This window comes from Lactuca sativa, chromosome 1 (genome assembly GCF_002870075.4).
Source record: "Lactuca sativa cultivar Salinas chromosome 1, Lsat_Salinas_v11, whole genome shotgun sequence".
NCBI lineage: Eukaryota > Viridiplantae > Streptophyta > Magnoliopsida > Asterales > Asteraceae > Lactuca > Lactuca sativa.
The window spans coordinates 53,482,596-53,503,895 of NC_056623.2; the positions used below are offsets into that span (position 1 = coordinate 53,482,596).

At 38.1% G+C, this 21,300-nt stretch overlaps 2 protein-coding genes across 2 annotated transcripts; both read left to right on the plus strand.

Annotated features, from left to right (window-relative positions):
• Nucleotides 1-2,893: 2,893 nt before the first annotated feature.
• On the plus strand, nt 2,894-3,660 carry LOC111909924 (root allergen protein). The gene is made up of 2 exons (XM_023905700.3): nt 2,894-3,112; nt 3,215-3,660. The coding sequence occupies exons 1-2, from the start codon at nt 2,932-2,934 to the stop codon at nt 3,508-3,510; spliced, it is 477 nt and encodes a 158-aa protein (XP_023761468.2). The 5' UTR covers nt 2,894-2,931; the 3' UTR covers nt 3,511-3,660.
• Nucleotides 3,661-20,194: 16,534 nt separating this feature from the next.
• On the plus strand, nt 20,195-20,961 carry LOC111909921 (root allergen protein-like). The gene is made up of 2 exons (XM_023905699.3): nt 20,195-20,413; nt 20,516-20,961. The coding sequence occupies exons 1-2, from the start codon at nt 20,233-20,235 to the stop codon at nt 20,809-20,811; spliced, it is 477 nt and encodes a 158-aa protein (XP_023761467.2). The 5' UTR covers nt 20,195-20,232; the 3' UTR covers nt 20,812-20,961.
• The last annotated feature ends 339 nt before the right edge of the window (nt 20,962-21,300 follow it).

Below are 21,300 nucleotides of genomic sequence, written 5' to 3' on the forward strand. Positions count from 1 at the left end.
GTGTGGTTCAGGTTGCAAGCATTTTTGTCCCTATGGTGGTTGGTTTGTCATTAATGACGCTGCTAGGGTGGTAAGTTTCGAATCCATAGACTTGCAATAAATTACATAATACATAAGAGAAGAGAAGAGAAATGACATGTGGTAAATTTGATTAGTCCTCTATCCAACTCTTTGGCATCCTTATGAGTCTTCTTTCATGTGTTCAAAACTGAATATCTTTTGGTGCTATGATCATTTATTTGAAGCTCTGATGTTTACCAAATACTTGACTTTTTAACTTTGTTTGTGGTTTCATTTAGTAATAATCCTTTTGAGGGGGTGTTTGTTGGGCTGCTTCTTTCAATGTCATTAACAACAGTGGTAAGTAAAATATTAGTACTATGAACCTCTTTTGCTTAAACCTACCTTATTGACCTCTAGCTGATTAAACATTAAATTAATTATGCAGGTTTTGAAGTTTTTGATGGAAAAGAATAGTGTTAATGCTCTTCATAGAAAAGTATGTTGGTATTTTAGGAAATTTGGCTAATAATTTAGTTAATTATATAAAAAATGTTGAAATATTATATTTGTCTACTATTGGAATGATTATTTGTAGTATTACATTTGTCTACTATTCGAATGATTATTTGTATAACATTAACTTTTGTGCAATGCATTGTATTATTTGTATATGGTATTTTATTTTCCATTATGTGACATAAAATGCAAATTTAATATGAAAATAAGCAAATCCATAAATAATTTTTTTTTTAAATTTAAAATTACGATACGCAAAAAAGTGTGTCATCTTCATTTATGACATGGCCTTTCTTGACAGGGGCTTTCTTGATACGCATTGCGTGTCATTAACACGCGCGTCGTAAGGTTACGACACGCGAATGCGTGTCGTCTTCCTTTATGACAGGGCCTTCCTTGATACGCATTGCGTGTCGTAACCGCGCGTCGTAAATGCGCGTCGTCTCTCTTTATGACAGGGCCTTCCTTGACACGCATTTGCGCGTCGTCTGAGCGTTTTACGACGCGCAATGAGCGTCGTAAAAGACCTTTTTTCTAGTAGTGATGGTAGATAGAATGTCCCAGATGTTGGGTATGTTTTCACAAAACTAGTTGTAGTTGGATGTTAGATATGAAATTTGATTGAGCTTTTTTTGTTTAAAACTTAAAGTTTTAGTTTTGTATATCCGAAAAAAGTAAGGTTTTATTTTTTTATTTTTTTTATTTATTTATTTATTTATTTTTTTAAATCTAAGAACTAAAAGATTCCAAAAGCTCTAAAAAATTTGTTATCGAACATATCCTTCATCTACGAGTACAAAAACAGTGTTTATATTATTACTGTTGAAAAATCATGTAGAAATAACAAGCAAACTTAATTAAACTTTAAAAGAATTATGAGGTAGATGAAGAAGTGAGGCTAGAATGAAAGTACTTGAGAATGTAAAGTTTTAAAGGAAATCTAAGAGTAAGATTGAAAATGGAAGATGTGCAAAATGAGGACGAAATTTAGGTTTTGTTAGGAACCAAACTCATATGTTTATGTTGTTAAATGTGGATGAAAGTACTTGGAAGCCTTCTTGTTCCTATAGGTAAACCAACGAAAAGATAAGTTTAAAATACTATAAAAAAATTGTTTTTTGCACTAAGAATGGCAAAAAAATAACCATGTTCCTATAGGACCGGATAACCCAAAGCATCGTCGAGCACAACGCCTCCAGGACCTACCATTCGATCCCTACTAGCCACTAGCGAAGTATCAATCCAATTAATAAATTGAGACTGGTACACAAAATTTGGAATCGTCAAATCCAACCACAAACCGACTCTACTCCAAATTTGACAGGCCAAGTCACAATGAAAGAATAAATGAGCCACATCCTCTTGAGCATTTTGACAAACAGGAAAGATAATAGATTCTAACTCTACACCTCTTTCCACCAGAAGCATTCTAAGAGGTAATCTTTGTAGTAAAATGCGCCAAAAAAGTATATTAACTTTTAAAGGCCCATAAGAATTCCATCTAGTACAAATTCCCCCCACTGGAAGGGTAGCATCGTCAATTTGTGTCCTTGCCGACTTAACCGAGAAACACCGACTGGGATCAAGATCCCAAGACCACTTATCCGGGGTAGCAGACAACACCGATGACAAAATAAATAAAAGATCATCTGATTGCATAGATTCAGCCCCACCTCTAATAGGCCTACCCCAGGAGAGAAACTCCAACCTATAGATAGAAATCACAAAATTTACCATCTTTGAGAAGAGAATGGGCATATAATCTGTGAAACTCAGATTTGAACACAACTCCACCACACCAAGCATCCTCCCAAAATCTAAGAGTAAGTTGAAAATGAAATATGTGCAAAATGGAGACAAAATTTGGGTTTTGTTAGGAATGAAACTCATATGCTTATTTTGTTAAATTAAATTGTAATGACATCGTAACATATATCTCTTATATGTCGAGAATAAGACATACTCAAAGTTGAACACCAAATAAAAATGATTGTGATCAGTATCCCATGTTCAATATTATAAATTTTGTTTTTTCTCACATATCATCTATCAATTAATTTTATCAATTTATATACTTGATTGAATATCATACAACTTTTAATATAAGAAATGGTAACAACACATTAGGTAACATGTACGTGGAAAATCGTACACCATGGAACCTCGAAATGTCCAAATAGATGCCGACTCCAAAAATGCAACTAATTCATATTTGTCATTTGATAAATTAAAATAATGCACCACCATGAATGTCCAAACAAATGCTGATTTGCAAAATGCAACCACCCCATGTTTGTCTTTCGATTAATTAAAATAATTAGCCATTATTCATCCATGTGCAACCCATAGTTCTATAAATACCACATTTCAAAGAAGCAAAATTCAAAACAATTTAAAGAGTGATTTAATATCATGGCAGTTATAACTTCTGAGTTCGAGATTGCATCTTCCCTCCCAGCTTCCAAATTTTTCAATGCCTATCGCGACTTTAACAACATAGCACCAAAGGTCGATCCAGAAACATACAAAACCCTAGTGGACATCGAAGGTGATGGAGGCGCTGGAACTATCAGGGACATCTCTTTTGGCGATGGTTAGTAAGATCTAAATAGATTTTTATGTACTCTTTGAAATTATTTTAATGTTTGACTTGTATTTTGTTTATCTTTATCCAATTTACTGTGGGATAACACAGGCGTCCCATTTACAAATGGAAAGTTGAAACTTGACGTTGTAGATAGCAACAACTTCAGTATTATATACACAATCTTTGAAGGAGACATCTTGATGGGACAACTAGATTCGATGACTCATCATGTGAAGTTTATACCTTCACATGATGGAGGATGTGTATACAAGCCTACCGTTGTGTATAATTGTAAAGGTGAAACTCAGCTTCCGGAGGAAGCTCTCAATATGGTAAAAGAAGGATTCAAAAAAACTTTCAACGCGATTGAGGGTTTTATCCATGCAAATCCTCAAACTTATTGATCAATGCTATATATGGTGTGTCATGTTCTTGGTTCAGTAAAAATAAAACGGATTTTAGTCCGGTTATATTTTATATATGTACTCGGCTTGTTTGATATTTTATTTTCTTGTAATGTGATTTTTAAATATATCAAGAATCCCTTGCAAACATGTCTATGTAAACAATTTCTAGGATGTGATATGCATGTTATGAGCATTAATTTTACCATCATGCATGCAGAAATGATAGTTGCAAACCACAAAAGTCCATTCAATTTGCATTCTAGTGAATGAGAATTTTTATTGAGATAACCACCAGTTTTGAAATGGTTGCAAATCTATGAGACTGTAGAGAGGGAGGTGAGAAACAGTGGTTGCTAACTGCTTGACATTTTGCTTTGAGTTACATTCATTATGATTAGCCACGCGATTTTTGTTATAGATCTACCTGATGATACCTGACGCAACCTTTTTGCCTAAGAAAAGAAAACTGAACAGAAAAGGAAGGAAGGAAGGAAGAAGAGAACAGGGCAAAACAGGGGAAGAATGAAAAAAACGCTAGCTATGAAATACTTGCTGGAAAATATACTTTTATTGCTGACTACTTGATTAAATAAACATAAAACAATACCCTTATTTATACTATAACAGATGGTATCCTAAACTAACACAAATAATGCTTAAAAGGAAAGTTTCCATAAAAAATTCCAAAATGCCCCTGAGGCCTAATTCCTGAATTACGCCAAAAATTTCAAGTAAATGAGATATTTTCTGTTTTGCAGCTTTTTTCTTACATCTTTTGTGACTACTGAAGAGTTTTCGTAAGTCAATTAAGATTATACCAAAGTTGAAAGAAATTGATGGATTTAACCAAGAAGAAGAATTGAACTTTATGAGATTTGTTTTCTCGTACTTCCAAGAACTTGTGTCTTATATACTTCTATAAATGATAATTGATTTTGACCTTTTATCTATCATTCAACCAGAAATAATAAGATTTGACCTATTTGTCATGTGTGAGAGTCTCGACAAGAGTGCTTCAGTTAGATATATCCAAGAGAGAATCCCAAAATATTGATTAACAAATTTTGTTAGTCTATATGTTAAGTGGCACTTAAAAAGGCTAAACAAATTCATTTTGTTATTCGGACTAAAAATCTATACATCATTTGCTTATTTTAATATACATTTTGTGTAATTTTTAATTTTGTGTAATTATTGTTTAATTTTGATTTTGTACAACATATTATACGATTTTAATAACTATTTATCAATTCCATCCATCACAATATAGACTGTCGGGGTAATGTTTTTTTCATTATTCGGCACAGTCAATCAGATGTACAATTAAACAACATTATTTATTTCCCAGTCAGTAATCTTTCCGAGATAGTACTTTCCCTGACAACAACTATCAATGGGGCCCTAAGATCACTTATTCTTCATGGACCAAGCTATTTTGTTGTAACATCCCAAAAATTGTAAGGTAAAAATTTCATTTTTAGTTCAACCATAAACATCATTTAATCATTTCAATCATTCAAAACTATATTAGACTAAAATAGTTATCATAATACAATTTCCAAACTCATAGAGTGCAGACACATGGGTGGATGCGTTACGATCAAGTCAAACCCTTCCGTCGCGAACCGAGATTACATGAAAAACATTTTAAACATAAATCGTAAGCACGAAGTTTAGTAAGTTCCCCAAAATATCGCATACCATACATATCTGCCAGCTTGAGGTTTTGTCAGGTCTATTTCACCCCCGATTCTATTTCAACTCATGTGTCGCCCAAGGCCATGCCAGGTCTATTTCACCCTCGGCTATGTTACACCCCTGAATCTATTTCAACTCATATGTAAGCACTAGGTTGTACCAAGTCTATTTCACCCTACACACATATAAAAAACAGGCACACAAGCATATAACGCATACAACATGAGTCACAAAGGCTACAAGCACATAACATATCCTAGTGTTCTATAGTATAGCGAGCAACCTCACCTCAGTCCGCGGACAATCCAAAAAATGCTCGAGCTACTAGACTGGAAAATCTCCATGCTAACCAATCAAGTAAAATCATGATCAATAATCAGGTCATAACCATAATCGGGACTTAATTCACTAATCCTGACTCCTAGGGTAAAAGACTATTTTACCCTTCCCCTTAATTGGCCCAAAGACCAAGGCCCAAACTCAATGTCTCTAAAAGCATAATATCCGACCCAAATCCAAAAGACACCTAAGGCCCAATACAGGTCCATCCATAAAGGCCCAACCAAAAGCCCAAAATGTCAACTATCTATCCTTACGTCATGACCAGTCCTTGGTCACGTCATTAGATTTCACTTTGTCCGATTCCAACTCATCCTGACTCAACTCAGTCAACTCGGACATGAAAATTCACTAGATAGGCTATAGGCCTTGTGAGGCGGTCCAATTAGGCTGGCAACCCCTAGAGCAGTTTGGATAGGCAATAGGCCCTGCAAGGCGGTCCAGTCATACTGAAGGCTCGTAGAGCGTGCCAGATCGGCTGTAGGCCCTGCGAGGTTATTCAATCAGCTTGACTGCTCATATATGTATGCTTGTTGGACATGCGGTGTGTTGTTACTTTTGGGAAACTTACTAAGCTCTGGCTTACAGTTTTAGTTTATGGTTTATGGAACTTTAGTGGATCTTGGGAATGCGAAGGCGTGATCATGAACAACTTCCAGTTTTATGTAACTTGGCCTTGGGAAAACTCTAATTTCGAATAATGTTTTTAAAACAATGACTTCTTTTGAAAACAATATTGTTAAATGGTTGATTTTGAAAATTTTAAATTTCTTTGACTTTTTGGAGTATTATAATTTTTCAAGCCATGAGGGACTTGACCATTCATACTTCTCTTGATGAGCTCTCCTGTGGTACTTTTCCACAAGGTCATTGTTCATCTCAAAAGGCCAGTAGTCCTTATAGAATGTAACATCCCGTTTATGAAATAAATAAATAGACAAATTAACGAATGACTAGTAGCCCTAAAAATAAATAATAATATAGCAAGGTGTTGGTCTCGAGGAGTTAATTGATACAATTTTGGAAGTTAAGGGTTAAAAGTGTAAGTATTGTAGTAGTTTGTAAATATTTATGAAGGCAGGGACTGCTTGGCAAATTATTGGGACTTAATTTGTAGAGATTTGGGAGGCTAAGGGGTTGAATGGTAAGTCTTGGACCTAAAATGAAATGAATTTATGGAATCAGGGGTTAAAGGGTAAATGTTGGACTAAAGCTGAAAAGATTTTGTGAGGAGGGGCTGATTTCGGAAATATGGACAAGTTGAAATGAAACACGGGTTTAACCCCATATCTTTTTCTTTCCCTTTCGTTGGAATATTGAAACCCTAGCCCTACTATTCTATTGCAGTCGTCACCATCTCATGTGAACCTTTCAGCCGCCAACCATCATTCTCGTTCGTTATTCCGATCAGACGAGGCCGCCAAGTGGCTACCTCGTCATTAGTACGCCGCCACAACACTGTTGCCGGCCAGAGACGTCATTGACAATTGGAAGAGCTACCGGAATCAAAGTTGAAGATGGTTCATCTTGTGTGGGTTGATAGCGAGTGGAAAGCCATCGCTAAGGTAAACTGCAACCCACCTTTCCTCGCTCTCTCTCATTATTTTCTATTGTTGACGTCGGGTATGACGACTGTGGTCGTCGGTGGCCAAGAGCTGCCCTTTCTGCTTGTTCCGACGACAACAACCTCCTAGTCGGCGGTTGGGAGCCTTGTTCTCGTGTCATCTATATGCTTGAGTTGCTGCTATAAGTAGAATATGTGGGTATGTATACTTCATTGCTAGAAACCCACTGCCACTACCTCATGGTAGTGGCTGCCATCGTTTTCTGCCACCCATGGCTGCCTGCCACTGCGTGGGTGGCTGTATGTATGTCGTTTGGTGTGTGTGTGTGTGTATGCACATTTCCTTGATGATGGGTTGTCGATTTGGTGATTTGGTTGGAGAAAAGTCAAGAAAAACCACACCACTGTGAGGTGGTGGCTGCCACCGTGAGCAGCCATCGGCCACTACCACCCGAGGTGGCAGTGGGTGGTGCTTGAGATACTGAAAACCTAATTGGCCTAATAGCTTAATCTTTGGCTTAGTGGGTTTGTGATTGTGTTGAAAACCCTAAGTAGGGTTTACAAGACCCTAATTTTGGAAAAATTTAGTTTTGGATTGTCGGGACCCACGTTTGGACCAGTGGACTAAAGTTATGACTTATGTCGATTCCATTGTATGTTGGCCTAGTGGAGTAATGGACTTAACGGGTTAAGTCCTTAATAGGTTAAGTGAGAACACTTAACCCTAATCGTCATTTCATGTGAAACCCCTAATTGGGTTGAGTTTGAGTTGGGCCTAGATGTTTGGACTATTGATGGGCCATCCAAGAAAAAGTATATAGAGTAGAATATTTGATTTGGGCTTTAGGATAAGGCCCATTGGACAGGCTTGGGCCCAACTGTGAAAACTAGGCCATAGATGGGCCATAACTAGGCCATAATGATGATGAGATATTGGACTAGTGGACCTCCAAGTGTTTGGGCCAAAATAAATGGCTCGGCATTAAGTTAAGACCATGAACAAGTTTGGACCCAATTTGGAAAATTGGGCCATAGTTGGGCCTTGGCTGATTATTTGACTTTTAGGCCTTCTGAGATTAAGTTTGGGCCTTAATCTTGGACCAAGCTAGGTTAGGGGTAAAATGGTCCTTTTACCCCAAGTAGGGATTTTTAGAGTTATGCATAGGAAGCCCAAATGGTTAATTGGGTTTTGTTTGACAGCTTGGGGATATGTCAGCCAGCATCTCGAGATTTATTCGCGGAACTTCAGCAGTGCGAGGTGAGTTTTCCTTTAGTAGGAACGGGTCTAAGGCACTAAGGTCGGCCCGTATATGTGACATGTTAGTAGCTGAGTGTAGGCGGGGACCTGTATCTCATCATTTTCAGAGTATAAATATCAGTTTGACTGTTGGATTGTTATACTTGTTGTCTGTGTGATACTTGTGTGTGTTGTTTATGTATACGAGTGTGGGCGGGGCCCGAATCTCATAGTAGCCGAGTGTGGGCGGGGCCCGATTCTCGTAGCATTATTTGAGTATAGATATGAGATTGTTTGATAGGATTTGATATACTTGTCGTCTGTTTGATACTTGTATGCATGTTAGACAGCGGAGTGTGGGCGGGGTCCAAATCTCCTAGACAGCGAAGTGTGGGTGGGGCCCGAATCTCCTTGACAGCAGAGTGTGAGCTGGGCCTGAATATCCATGAGAGTGGGCGGGGCCTGTATCTCCTAGTTGCATGTTATGTGTATGGTATGTGGTAGTTTGGGGAGACTTACTAAGCTTTGTGCTTACAATTTTCAATTTTGGTTTCAAGTACTTCGGTGTTCAAAAGAGGAGCCCGGGATGATTGCAATGCACACACCATTTTTTATAGCATGGTATGTTTTTATTATGATATAATTAACAAATCTTTATAATATTTCAAGATACACTACTTATGGTTTTATATGATGTTTAATATTATGGTTTTCTTAACGATTTAAAATGAAAATTTTGGATTGTATTTTTGGGATGTTTCAAGTTGGTAGTAGAGCCTTGGTTTGAGGGATTTTGGCACACTCACAGGTGTGTTTGAACTCAAACTAAGGAATTGGTATAAATTTTTTCAAAAGAAAATCATTTTTATGAAAAGCATTTTTAAAAGAGAAAAGAACTTTGAAAAGAGAAAAGGTTGTGGTGCATGCAATCAGCTGAGCTCAAGTAAGTACTCCCAAATTACCCAAACAAGTTATTTTGATATGATATGATTATGTGATCAGCATGCTAGATTAGGGATAAAGATCTAGGAAGCATGCCTTGTATGCCTACTTTATATGTATGAGAATTGCATGCTAGATTAGGGATAAGGATCTAGGAATAATATGATAGCCAAAGTAGAGTATGCTTGATTATGGTTACTCAATGCTCGAATTTTGCTTGCTTTGTGCTCATAGGAGTCCTAGTTATCTTTACTTAACTAGTAAATGAATACGCTAAGTTACATATTACAAGGACTAAATAATTTCAGAAGGTTAGTTTTAGCCCTATTGCGCAGCTCTCGTTTGAGTCCTAACTGTTGTAGGGAAAGAATTCTCATTCGAAGAATTATCTGGTCTGAGTAATATGTAACTGTATTCACGAGCTAGTTAGGGAAATGTAGCAGGGACTTCTTATGTAGTTGATGGCGGAGAGTAGGTCAGAGATTTCCCTAGGGCAATCCTAAGAAGAGATTAGCACGTGAAACAATGGTAGTAGAAGGGACTTGGTGGAGTCAAGGCAATTCTTGAGGAAAGTACGGCTAGATGTGGAAGGTAGTATAGGCTCGTACAACTGAAAGCAGAGGATCTGTACTCAAATCAAGAAGGGCTGGGATAAAGTCGGGGAACTTGGAGTGTGTGAGATCCTTCGAGTTATGATGAGCATTCAGATGGTTGCTATGGATGCTTCGAGCATGGTGGCGTTACATGATTGGCCAGTTAGCAGTACGTATGTTGGTAAGAGATCTGGTTCGGGCTCGGGATCCAGGCAGCTTGATGATCAGAGGTGGGTTATACACCTTGTCTTCGAAAGAGTTCAGTACAGGATTAGACCGTTGTGGAGGTTTCGCGAGCCGTACACGAGAAGTTACCCGACATGTTTGGGTGTGTCGCTGATATGGTGACCACTAAGTTCTAGAGTCAGACAACAGTTGTTCAGATGGTCGATTGGGTAGTCGAGGTAAGAACATGAGATTGGTTTAGATAGGCAGTTGGGAAAGAGGGAACAGGATAATGGTCTGAGATATCGACTTGAGCAGTCAAATACGACTGCATCCAATATCGACCTGTGGGGTCGTATTGATTGAATGAAAGATGAAGCAGCCAGTTTAGTGTTCAGGCAGTTCAATGCATCAGTTAGTTCAGTGTTGTAGGTAGTTCAGTGTTTCAGGCAGTTCAGTGCATCAGTCATTTCAGTACTTCAGAAAATCAGTGTTTCAGTCAGTTCATTGTTGGAGGTAGTTCAGTGCTTTAGCCAGTTCAGTGTTCCGGACAGTTAGTGCTTCAGGCAGTTCAGTGTTTTAGGTAGTTTGGTGTATCAGTCAGCTCCATGCTTCAAGCAGTTAGTGCTTCAGTCAGTTTAGTGTTGTAGGCAGTTTAGTGCTTTAGTCAGTGTTAGTGGTTGGGATATGTCTTCAAGAGATGAAAGATGTCATTTGCATACCGTGGATCATTAGTGGTTAATAAAAGGTTGTTCCATATTGGCGAGATTCAGTATTATCTTAGTTTGTGGATGGGATCGGTTCAGGGGTATTATGTGGAAGGTCTACGGTCAGGGTTTCGTAGGACATTTCATCGTCAGGGTTCAGTAGTTTTAGTAACCGTTACTGATTGTCTGTTGAAAACGCCAATGAAATGGCTCGTTGCTAAGGTATGGTTTGGAGCAGTTGACTTTTGGTCTTCGAGATTTGAGTGTGGTACCATTTCAAGAGGAAAGGGCTACAGGTTCTGCTGGAACTCGGGGAGTGCTCCGTTAGTATCTAGGAGATATGTTGATTTAGCATTGGCTGTTTTGGAACACTAGCAGTGGTAAGTTTTGGTTTCTAGAAGATAGATCGGTGGATGGTAAGAAGGATTGGGAATCCTTTCCAGTTTTGTGTGATGTAAGATGTTAGTTGAACCCAAGTGGGGGAGAATTAGCCAAACGTTCGGGACCAGAAGTGGGCGTGAGACTAGAATGAGTTTGCATCCCCGTCAGGGAGGAAGACAACCAAGGTGTTGTATGGAATGAGGATAGTGTGAGATTGAAGTTTGGAAAACTTGCCAATAATGAGATCATATTCTCGGAATGCTTGAGAGCAGGCCTTAGAGATTCAGGTTGGGGATTTCAGTGAGGACATGAGTTCAGTTTGGGATGCTAGGTCAGCTGTATGCTCTACTTTGGATGTGTTCGCTAGGGTAATCAGCGGTAAGACTGTGGTCAGCAGTTGAGTTAGTATGGAAAGTGATGTAAGACTGCGGGATAGCTGTAGCATTCATTAGCACCCACACAGTGTGGGAAGTCTTGTAAGATTGTGGGACAACTGTAGCATTCTTCATGTGATCAGATAGTGTTAGAAGTATTATAAGTCTACAGGTGTAGTCGTAGCATTCACAAGGTTGCCAGATAGTTTTAGAAGTGTTGTAAGTCTGTGGTTGTAGCCGTAGCATTCACAAGTTTATTCAGATGAGTTAGGCCCGAGTGGGTCAGTTCTTAGGATCGTGGGAAGGCCACAACGTGATTAGAATCAGGAAGGGTAGGTTGAGCACCCGTATATGCTCGGCAACGCTCGGTCGATTTAGACTAAAAGGGGTAGGTCGAGCATCCATATATGCTCGACATTAGCTGGTTGAATCAGACTGAAAGGGAGGCCAACACTCATATATGCTTGGCAATGTTATATTCCTAGGATGTTATGCGACAATGATTTAGTTCTAGTAGGACCCGAGGGTGAGGCCCATATGATTATAGCTATGCAGGTGAGACCAGGTATAGACCGTTGGGTCAAGGCATGGGATCGGAGATCCCTAGATTTATAGGGCCGAGAGTGACAATGTGGATAGGGTAGTTTCGGTAGCCGAAGTTTTCTTCGGAAGTTAGAGGAAGCAACTGAGAGCGTATTCATTACTTTAGCGACTAGGTGGGAATCCATTATTCTAGTTAGTTGGCAGATAAGTTGGGACATGGGAGGTCTCTACTCATTCGGACAGTGGATAATAGATAATAGGATGTTTGGGTAGAAGTTGTGATAAGAGAATTCCTGTGTGAAGCAGCTACTATGCTGAGGGATGCCAAGTGGGGGAGAGTTGTAACATCCCGTTTATTAAATAAATAAATAGACAAATTAATGAATGAATAGTATCCCTAAAAATCAATAATAATATAGCAAGGTGTTGGTCTCGAGGAGTTAATTGAAACAATTTTGGAAGTTGGGGGTTAAAAGTATAAGTTTCAGAGTGGTTTGTAAATATTTATGAAGGCAAGGACTGCTTGGTAAATTATTGAGACTTAAATTGAAGTGATTTGGAAGGCTAAGGGGCTGAATGGTTAGTTTTGGACCTAAAATGAACTAAATTTATGGAATTAAGGGCTAAAGGGTAAATGTTGGATTAAAGCTGAAAAGATTTTGTGAGGAAGGGTTGATTTCGGAAATATGGACAAGTTGAAATGAAACACGGGTTTAACCACGTATCTTTTTCTTTCCCTCTCGTTGGAATATTGAAACCCTAACCCTACTATTTTATTTTAGCCGCCACCATCTCATGTGAACCTTTCAGCCGCCACCCTCATTCTCGATCGTTTTTTCCGATTAGACGAGGCCGCCAAGCGGCTACCTCGCCATTACAACGCCACCACAACATTGTTGTCGGCCGGAGACATCATGGGCGGTTGGAAGAGCCACCAGAATTGAAGTTGAAGCTTGTTCGTCATGTGTGGGTTGAGAGCGAATGGAAAGCCATCGGTAAGGTAAACCGCAACCCAGATTTCCTCTCTCTCTCTCTCTCTCTCTCTCTCTCCCTCGTTATTTTCTGTGGATGACGTCAAGTATAAAGACTCTGGTCGTCGGTGGCCAAGATCTGTCGTTTCTGCTTGTTTTGACGACAACAACCTCCTAGTTTGTGGTTGGGATCCTTGTTCTCGTGTCGTCTATGTGTTTGAGTTGCTGCTATGAGACGAATATGTGGGCATGTGTATTTTTTTTCTAGAAGCCTATCGCCACCACCTCATAGTGGTGGCTGCCATCGTTTTCTACCACCCATGGCCGCCTGCCACCGCATATGTAGCTGTATGTGTCGTTTGGAGTGTGAGTGTGCGTTTCCTTTATGATGGGTCGTTGATTTGGTGATTTGGTCGGAGAAAAGTCAAGAAAAACCACCACCACCGTGAGGTGGTGGCTGCCGTCGTGAGCCGCTGTCGACCACCACTGCCCGAGGTGGCAGTGGGTGGTGCTTGATATAGTGAAACCTTAATTGGCCCAATAGCTTAATCTTGGGATTAATGGGCTTGTGATTGGGTTGAAAACCCTAATTAGGGTTTACAAAGCCCTAATTTTGGATAATTTTTATTTTTGATTTTTGGGACCCACATTTGGACCAGTGGACTGAAGTTATGACTTAAGCCGATTCCATTGTATGTTGCCCTAGTGGAGTAATGGACTTAATGGGTTAAGTGAGAATACTTAACCTTAATCGTCATTTCATGTGAAAACCCTGATGGGGTTGACTTTGAGTTAGGCCTTTTTTGTTGGGCCTAGATGTTTGGAGTATTGATGGGCCATCCAAGAATAAGTATATAAACTACAATTTCAGAATTGGCTTTAGGATAAGGCCCATTAGGCTGGCTTGGGCCCAATTGGGAAAATTGGGCCATAACTGGGCCTTAATGATGATGATATATTGGACTAGTGGACTGCCAGATGTTTGGGCCAGAATAAATGGTTGCGCCTTAAGTTAATACCATGTAGAGGTTTTGTCCTAATTTGGAAACTTGGGCCATAGTTGGACCTTGACTGATTATTTGACTTTTGGGCCTTAAGAGTATGAGTTTAGGCCTTAATCTTGGACCAAACTAGGTTAGGGGTAAAATGGTCCTTTTTCCCCAAGTGGGGATTTTAGAGTTATGCATAGGAAGCCCAAATGGTTATTTGGGTTTTGTTTGATGTTGACAGCTTGGGGATATGTCAGCCAGCCGCTCGAGATTTATTCGCGAAACATCAGCAGTGCGAGTTAAGTATTCCTTCAGTAGGAATTGGTCTAAGGCACCAAGGCCAGCCTGTATATGTGATACGTTAGTAGCAGAGTGTAACATCCCAAAACTCATGGCCAAAAATTTTGAAACATACCAAAAATATGACCCGAAAATTTCACTTTTAATATAACAAAAATCATAAAATTGAGTATCATAAAATAAAACCATACGTTGCGTATCTCAAACCATACTAAAATACTGTGAGAAAAACTGTGTCACAACTGTATCAAAACATATCTAAGAAACTGAATCAACTCCCAGGACAAAAACTGAAGCTGTGGTGTGTGCGATGCCATCATCCCGAGCTCTTCCCTTTACTTGCGGAAGTACTTGAAACCAAAACCGAAACCGTAAGCACGAAGCTTAGTGAGCTCCCCAAACTACCACATACCATACAATAACAAATAAAGCACATATTGGGCCTTGCCCACTGCATCGGACCAAAGTCCGGAACTAGCTGCATCGGACCGAAGTCCGGAACTGACTGCATCAGACCGAAGTCCGGAACTGACTGCATCGGACCGAAGTCCAGAACTGACTGCATCGGACCGAAGTCCGGAACTGACTGGGACCTTGTCCCCTGCATCGGACCGGAGTACGAAACTAGCTGCATCGGACCGAAATCCGGAACTGTCTGAACATAGCATCACATAAACACGTATCTCCTAACATAACACATATACTGCATCAGACTGATGTCCGGAACACATAACACAAAACATGCTTGAATCACAAAGACATCAAGCACTCTAACTACTGCATCAGACTGAAGTCCGAAACTACTACTAACTAAATGGACCGGCATTGTGGCCGTAGACCCGTTCCTACTATAAGGAAACTCACCTCGTGAACTGGCTGCTGAGTGTATGGCTCTAGAAGCTATCTGCTGCTGCTCAGGTATCTCCCCGGCTACAATTCCATAAACACACTCAATCAAATACTAATAACTGAATTGGGGTAAAATGACTCTTTTACCCCTGGTCAAAGTCAACTCTCCCGGTCAAAGTCAACCTACAGTTGACCTGACTCGCCGAGTTGGGCCGCCAACTCGCCGAGTCCCTATTCTCACTTCTCAACCCTACTCACTGCTACTCGTCGAGTATGGCATCAACTCGACGAGTTCCCTTTCGATTCTAAAACTAAGGCTATCTGCATCCGACTCGCCGAGTTGTATGAACAACTCGTCGAGTCCCCCATTACTGAGTCTGACCTCCAACTCACTGGTCCCCACTCGGCATCACTCAAAAGGGGAAAAATCAGGGACTCGCGACTCGACTCGCCGAGTCGTTCTTCCGACTCGCTGAGTCGCATGCATGCAGCTACTCTAAACTCGATTCTGCTTGAATCCAGTGCATAAAACTTATAGATCTGGGCTCCCTTAGCTCGATTAACACGTAAAGATTCTATCTTTACGTGCCCATATGCACCCATGAAGATTAAAAGGTTCAAAAAGCACAATAAAGGCTAGATCTAGGGTTCTCAAGCAAGGAAACTTTGAAAAGGCTCTAGATCAGGGCTCTAACACACCTAAATGAACAGATGTAGGGATATCTCGACCCTACAAGGAATCCATACAACTATAAAGCTTTGAAAATACATTTAACTAGCCTTAGAGGTGTTCTAAAAAATGACAGCAGCCCTGAGATGAACCAATGCAACCCAAAAAATGACACAAGTGCAGTGACAGATCTAGAAAAAGATATAGGATATTCAATGTTTACACCAATTATTACTATCAAGATATTTAGGTCAAAAGTCGACAAAAACATATAATAAATTAAGAAATGCCGTAATATAGTTAACAACATCAAAAATGATGACAAAATACAATATTCTTAAAACTAAAAATGAAAAATCACAATTGGCAATTAGTATATATAAATTTTGATTAATTTGACAATCCAAAACATAAAAAACAAAATAAGTATCCTACAATTTATAATTAACTTGTACCTCCAAGATGTTTTTATTAAATTATTATTAAATTAAATGGTTATATACAATTAACAAGCACTACAAGAATAACAGGCTATCGCGACGACATGTATCTCGACGACAAAAGTCGTCGCTAAAAGGTGGTCTCTACCGACGATAAGTAGTCTCCAAAACATTTGACTACTTTGACCATATCTGTTTGACCTTAAAAGGTATCCAGATGACAAGTCGTCGGGATAGAGTGGGCGGGAAAGACAAAATTTTTCGCGGTCATCTGAAACTCTATGCCGACGACAAGTCGTCAGTATAGGGTACAACAAATTGAATTTTTATTTATTTTTATTCCATATTGTAAAACACCGAAATGACATAGTTTTCTGAAACTCTGTGCCGACAACAAGTCGGTATAGGGTAAGAATCCAACGTGGCGATCCGCGTGAAAATTAATTTCTTTTAATAAAGACAAAAGATAGAAACGTCGGCATAGGATTTTGCCCTTACAAAATATATTAGTGCATCGCTCATTGTTCAGTTGCATATAATCTTTCTCTCTCGGAGTTGCATATAATCTTTCTCTCTCGGACTGGACAGGCAATTTTGCACATCTTCACCGACGACAAGATATGGGTACATATTTGGTCCTTGTTTTCTTTATTGTTTATGATTACTCAAGATTTTAACTCCAAATTGGGGTTTTTTTTGTTTTCTTTTTTTGTGCTTTTCCGGTGCCCACCAGCCACCACCATCAAATCCAACCACCGGAATCCGACCATCACATCAAGAATAACAAAATAGGTTAGTGTTTTTTTTTTGGTTGAAATTTGATATATGTTTGATTTCATGTTTATAATTGTAGATTTGTACATGAAGATTTCTTTTTTGTTTTCTTATCTTCATAGTAGATGTTTATTCTGTTTTTTTTTTTGTTAATCTTTTTGTTATTTTGAAGATGAAGACTTGTTTTTTTTTTTGTTATTTAAAAAAGAAAAGCTTATAATATATATTTTTTTTACCTCGAAAATCTTTCCCGACGATCCTTTATAGACGACAAGTCGTCGGCATAGGTGGATCTGTACCGACGACATCTATACCGACGACAATTTCGATTTTTACCGACGGAGCTATACCGACAACTTTGTACGGTCGACAAGTCATCGCTATAGGTTTTACCGACGACATGTCGTCGGCATAGGTGTTGAAAAAGTCGTCGACGTAGGCCTCGTTCCTTGTAGTGAAGCCTAGGTAGAAAAAAAAAAAAGTTAAATTATAAAAAAAAAAAAAAAAAAAAAAAAAAAAAAAAAAAAAACTGTATTATAATTTATAGATAATACAAATAATTACATTACAAATATTGACTAATATTATTAATGAAATCATAGAAGTTAATAAAATTTAAAAAAAAAAAACACATAATCAAACACATTTTTAAAACCAAATACACGTACTCACGATATATAACTTTTGATTATATTAAATTAACATATAATCAAACACATTTTCAAATACACATATATACACTCATATATCAAATTCATGCACATATATATATCAAATTCATATATACATATATCCACATATATATCAAATTAATACACATATACATCAAATTCATATATCAAATTCATACATACATACATAGACTATTATTAATGCACCTGTGGTTGTGGTTGTGAACTAGAACTGAAAACGGTGGAGATGGCGGCAATGCGGTTGGGAATTCACCGGAGACAACACAGGCAGTAGGGGCGGTGCTTGGTGGTTGTAATGGGGAAATCTCTTTAAGACCACCAAAAGCAGTAAAAAAATGGAAACAAAAACAAAAAACGGTGGAAATCATAAAGGAAAACAAACTTTGTCGGTGGAGAAGTACGTCGGAAACTCAGAACGTCGCCGGGGGAGCAGGTACGCCGATGAGGAGCTGGAAATCACTCCGGTTGAAGAAGTGGGGTGCACCGGTGGTTAATAGTCGACGGAAGATGCAAAACGAGTCCCCGGTCGCCGGCAAAGTGCTGAAATCGCCGGAAGAACGAGATAGAAATGGAGTGGAGGTGGTAACTGATCTGCGATCTGCTAGTTGGAGGGGAACAAAAAGGCCACCTTTTAGGGGCGACGCCTTTACCGACTCCGATTTAACCATTAGCGGCGACATGTTGGAGGGAAAACACACACCAATTTTTTCGTTAACCCCATCCGTCGGATCAAGATGTAATCGTAGGGCCAGAACTTGATCCGGAAGCATTCACACGGATCGCCGGTACCACCCTTTAGAGACGACGCTATTAGCGGCGACGGGGACCTTTAGCGACGACAAAAACGCGAATTGTCGGATGTCGTCCCTAAAGGTACATGTCGTCCCTAATAGTGGCTCCCCTAAAGTTATATTTCTTGTTGTGAAAATTATAATTCTAAATTCTAAATAAAATTAAAATTAAAAAGGTTTTATTAGTGTGCTAAAAACCTAAGAATCATGAACCATGACGCGTTTAACTCTAACTTTAAATATTTAAAAATATATATAATTTCATATATTATATAAAATCCAAAAGAAATATCAACCGTCTTTTTTTAATAATAAGACTGTTGAGATAAATAGTCACTAAAATCATATAGAATATAATGCACTATACCGAAACCCATATTATGAAAATATAAAATATTTGATAGATAGGAAAGAGCGAACGAAGATCATACTTTAAACTAAATTGAATAAAAAGAAATGAACATAACGTGGACTAATGTGGAAAAAAGAAAAGCCATAATTATAAAATGAATTAATACTAAGGATACTTGATCTATTAAAACATTTTGTTAACGTCGAGTAAAAAACAACCACACATAATCAAACTCATTAAGTTTTTATATATTAAATACATTAAATAAAATTGAACTAAAAAAAAAAAAAACACCATCTAAACAAACTAGATAATAAGTGGTAGTTGGATGAATGTTTGTTTGAATTGGGATTGTGATTTATGATCTTCGTGATAGTTTTATAAGCATAAAATAAGTGTATTTGAATCTTGCAATAAACCGGCTCTTTCTTTTTAACCAACCACACACTTTATTTGTATAACTAATAGCATGTCCAAGATGTTGGGTATGTTTTCACAAAACTAGTTGTAGTTGGATGTTAGATATGAAATTTGATTGAGCTTTTTTTTTTAAAATTTAAAGTTTTAGTTTTGTATATCCAACCCATAGAATTCCAAAAATCACACCTCTAATAGGCCTACGCCAGGAGAAACTCCAACCCATCGAATTCCAAAAATCACAAAATTTACCATCTTTGAGAAGAGAAGGGGCATATAATCTGTGAAACTCAGATTTGAACACAACACCACCACACCAAGCATCCTCCCAAAATTTAAGAGTAAGATTGAAAATGGAAGATGTGCAAAATGGAGACAAATTTTGGGTTTTGTTAGGAATCAAACTCATATGCTTGTTTTGTTAAATTAAATTGTAATGACATCGTAACATGTATCTCTTATATGTTGAGAATAAGACATACTCAAAGTTGAACACCAAATAAAAATGATTGTGATCAATATCCCATGTTCAATATTATAAATTTTGTTTTTTCTCACATATCATCTATCAATTAATTTTATCAATTTATATACTTGATTGAATATCATACAACTTTTAATATAAGAAATGATAACAACGCCTTAGGTAACATGTATGTAGAAAATCGTACACCATGGAACCTCGAAATGTCCAAATAGATGTCGACTCCAAAAATGCAACTAATTCATATTTGTCATTTGATAAATTAAAATAATGCACCACCATGAATGTCCAAACAAATGCTGATTTGCAAAATGCAACCACCCCATGTTTGTCTTTCGATTAATTAAAATAATTAGCCATTATTCATCCATGTGCAACCCATAGTTCTATAAATACCACATTTCAAAGAAGCAAAATTCAAAACAATTTAAAGAGTGATTTAATATCATGGCAGTTATAACTTCTGAGTTCGAGATTGCATCTTCCCTCCCAGCTTCCAAATTTTTCAATGCCTATCGCGACTTTAACAACATTGCACCAAAGGTCGATCCAGAAACATACAAAACCCTAGTGGACATCGAAGGTGATGGAGGCGCTGGAACTATCAGGGACATCTCTTTTGGCGATGGTTAGTAAGATCTAAATAGATTTTTATGTACTCTTTGAAATTATTTTAATGTTTGACTTGTATTTTGTTTATCTTTATCCAATTTACTGTGGGATAACACAGGCGTCCCATTTACAAATGGAAAGTTGAAACTTGACGTTGTAGATAGCAACAACTTTAGTATTATATACACAATCTTTGAAGGAGACATCTTGATGGGACAACTAGATTCGATGACTCATCATGTGAAGTTTATACCTTCACCTGATGGAGGATGTGTATACAAGCCTACCGTTATGTATAATTGTAAAGGTGAAACTCAGCTTCCGGAGGAAGCTCTCAATATGGTAAAAGAAGGATTCAAAAAAACTTTCAACGCGATTGAGGGTTTTATCCATGCAAATCCTCAAACTTATTGATCAATGCTATATATGGTGTGTCATGTTCTTGGTTCAGTAAAAATAAAACGGATTTTAGTCCGGTTATATTTTATATATGTACTCGGCTTGTTTGATATTTTATTTTCTTGTAATGTGATTTTTAAATATATCAAGAATCCCTTGCAAACATGTCTATGTAAACAATTTCTAGGATGTGATATGCATGTTATGAGCATTAATTTTACCATCATGCATGCAGAAATGATAGTTGCAAACCACAAAAGTCCATTCAATTTGCATTCTAGTGAATGAGAATTTTTATTGAGATAACCACCAGTTTTGAAATGGTTGCAAATCTATGAGACTGTAGAGAGGGAGGTGAGAAACAGTGGTTGATAAATGCTTGACATTTTGCTTTGAGTTACATTCATTATGATAAGCCATGCGATTTTTGTTAGAGATCTACCTGATAATACCTGACGCAACCTTTTTGCCTAAGAAAAGAAAACTGAACAGAAAAGGAAGGAA

Bases quoted from the DNA above. Each gene is read 5' to 3' on its own strand.
- LOC111909924 (XM_023905700.3), top strand. From the start codon at position 2,932: ATGGCAGTTATAACTTCTGAGTTCGAGATTGCATCTTCCCTCCCAGCT. The intron at 3,113-3,214 runs GTTAGTAAGATC...GGGATAACACAG, and splicing joins GGACATCTCTTTTGGCGATG to GCGTCCCATTTACAAATGGA.
- LOC111909921 (XM_023905699.3), top strand. From the start codon at position 20,233: ATGGCAGTTATAACTTCTGAGTTCGAGATTGCATCTTCCCTCCCAGCT. The intron at 20,414-20,515 runs GTTAGTAAGATC...GGGATAACACAG, and splicing joins GGACATCTCTTTTGGCGATG to GCGTCCCATTTACAAATGGA.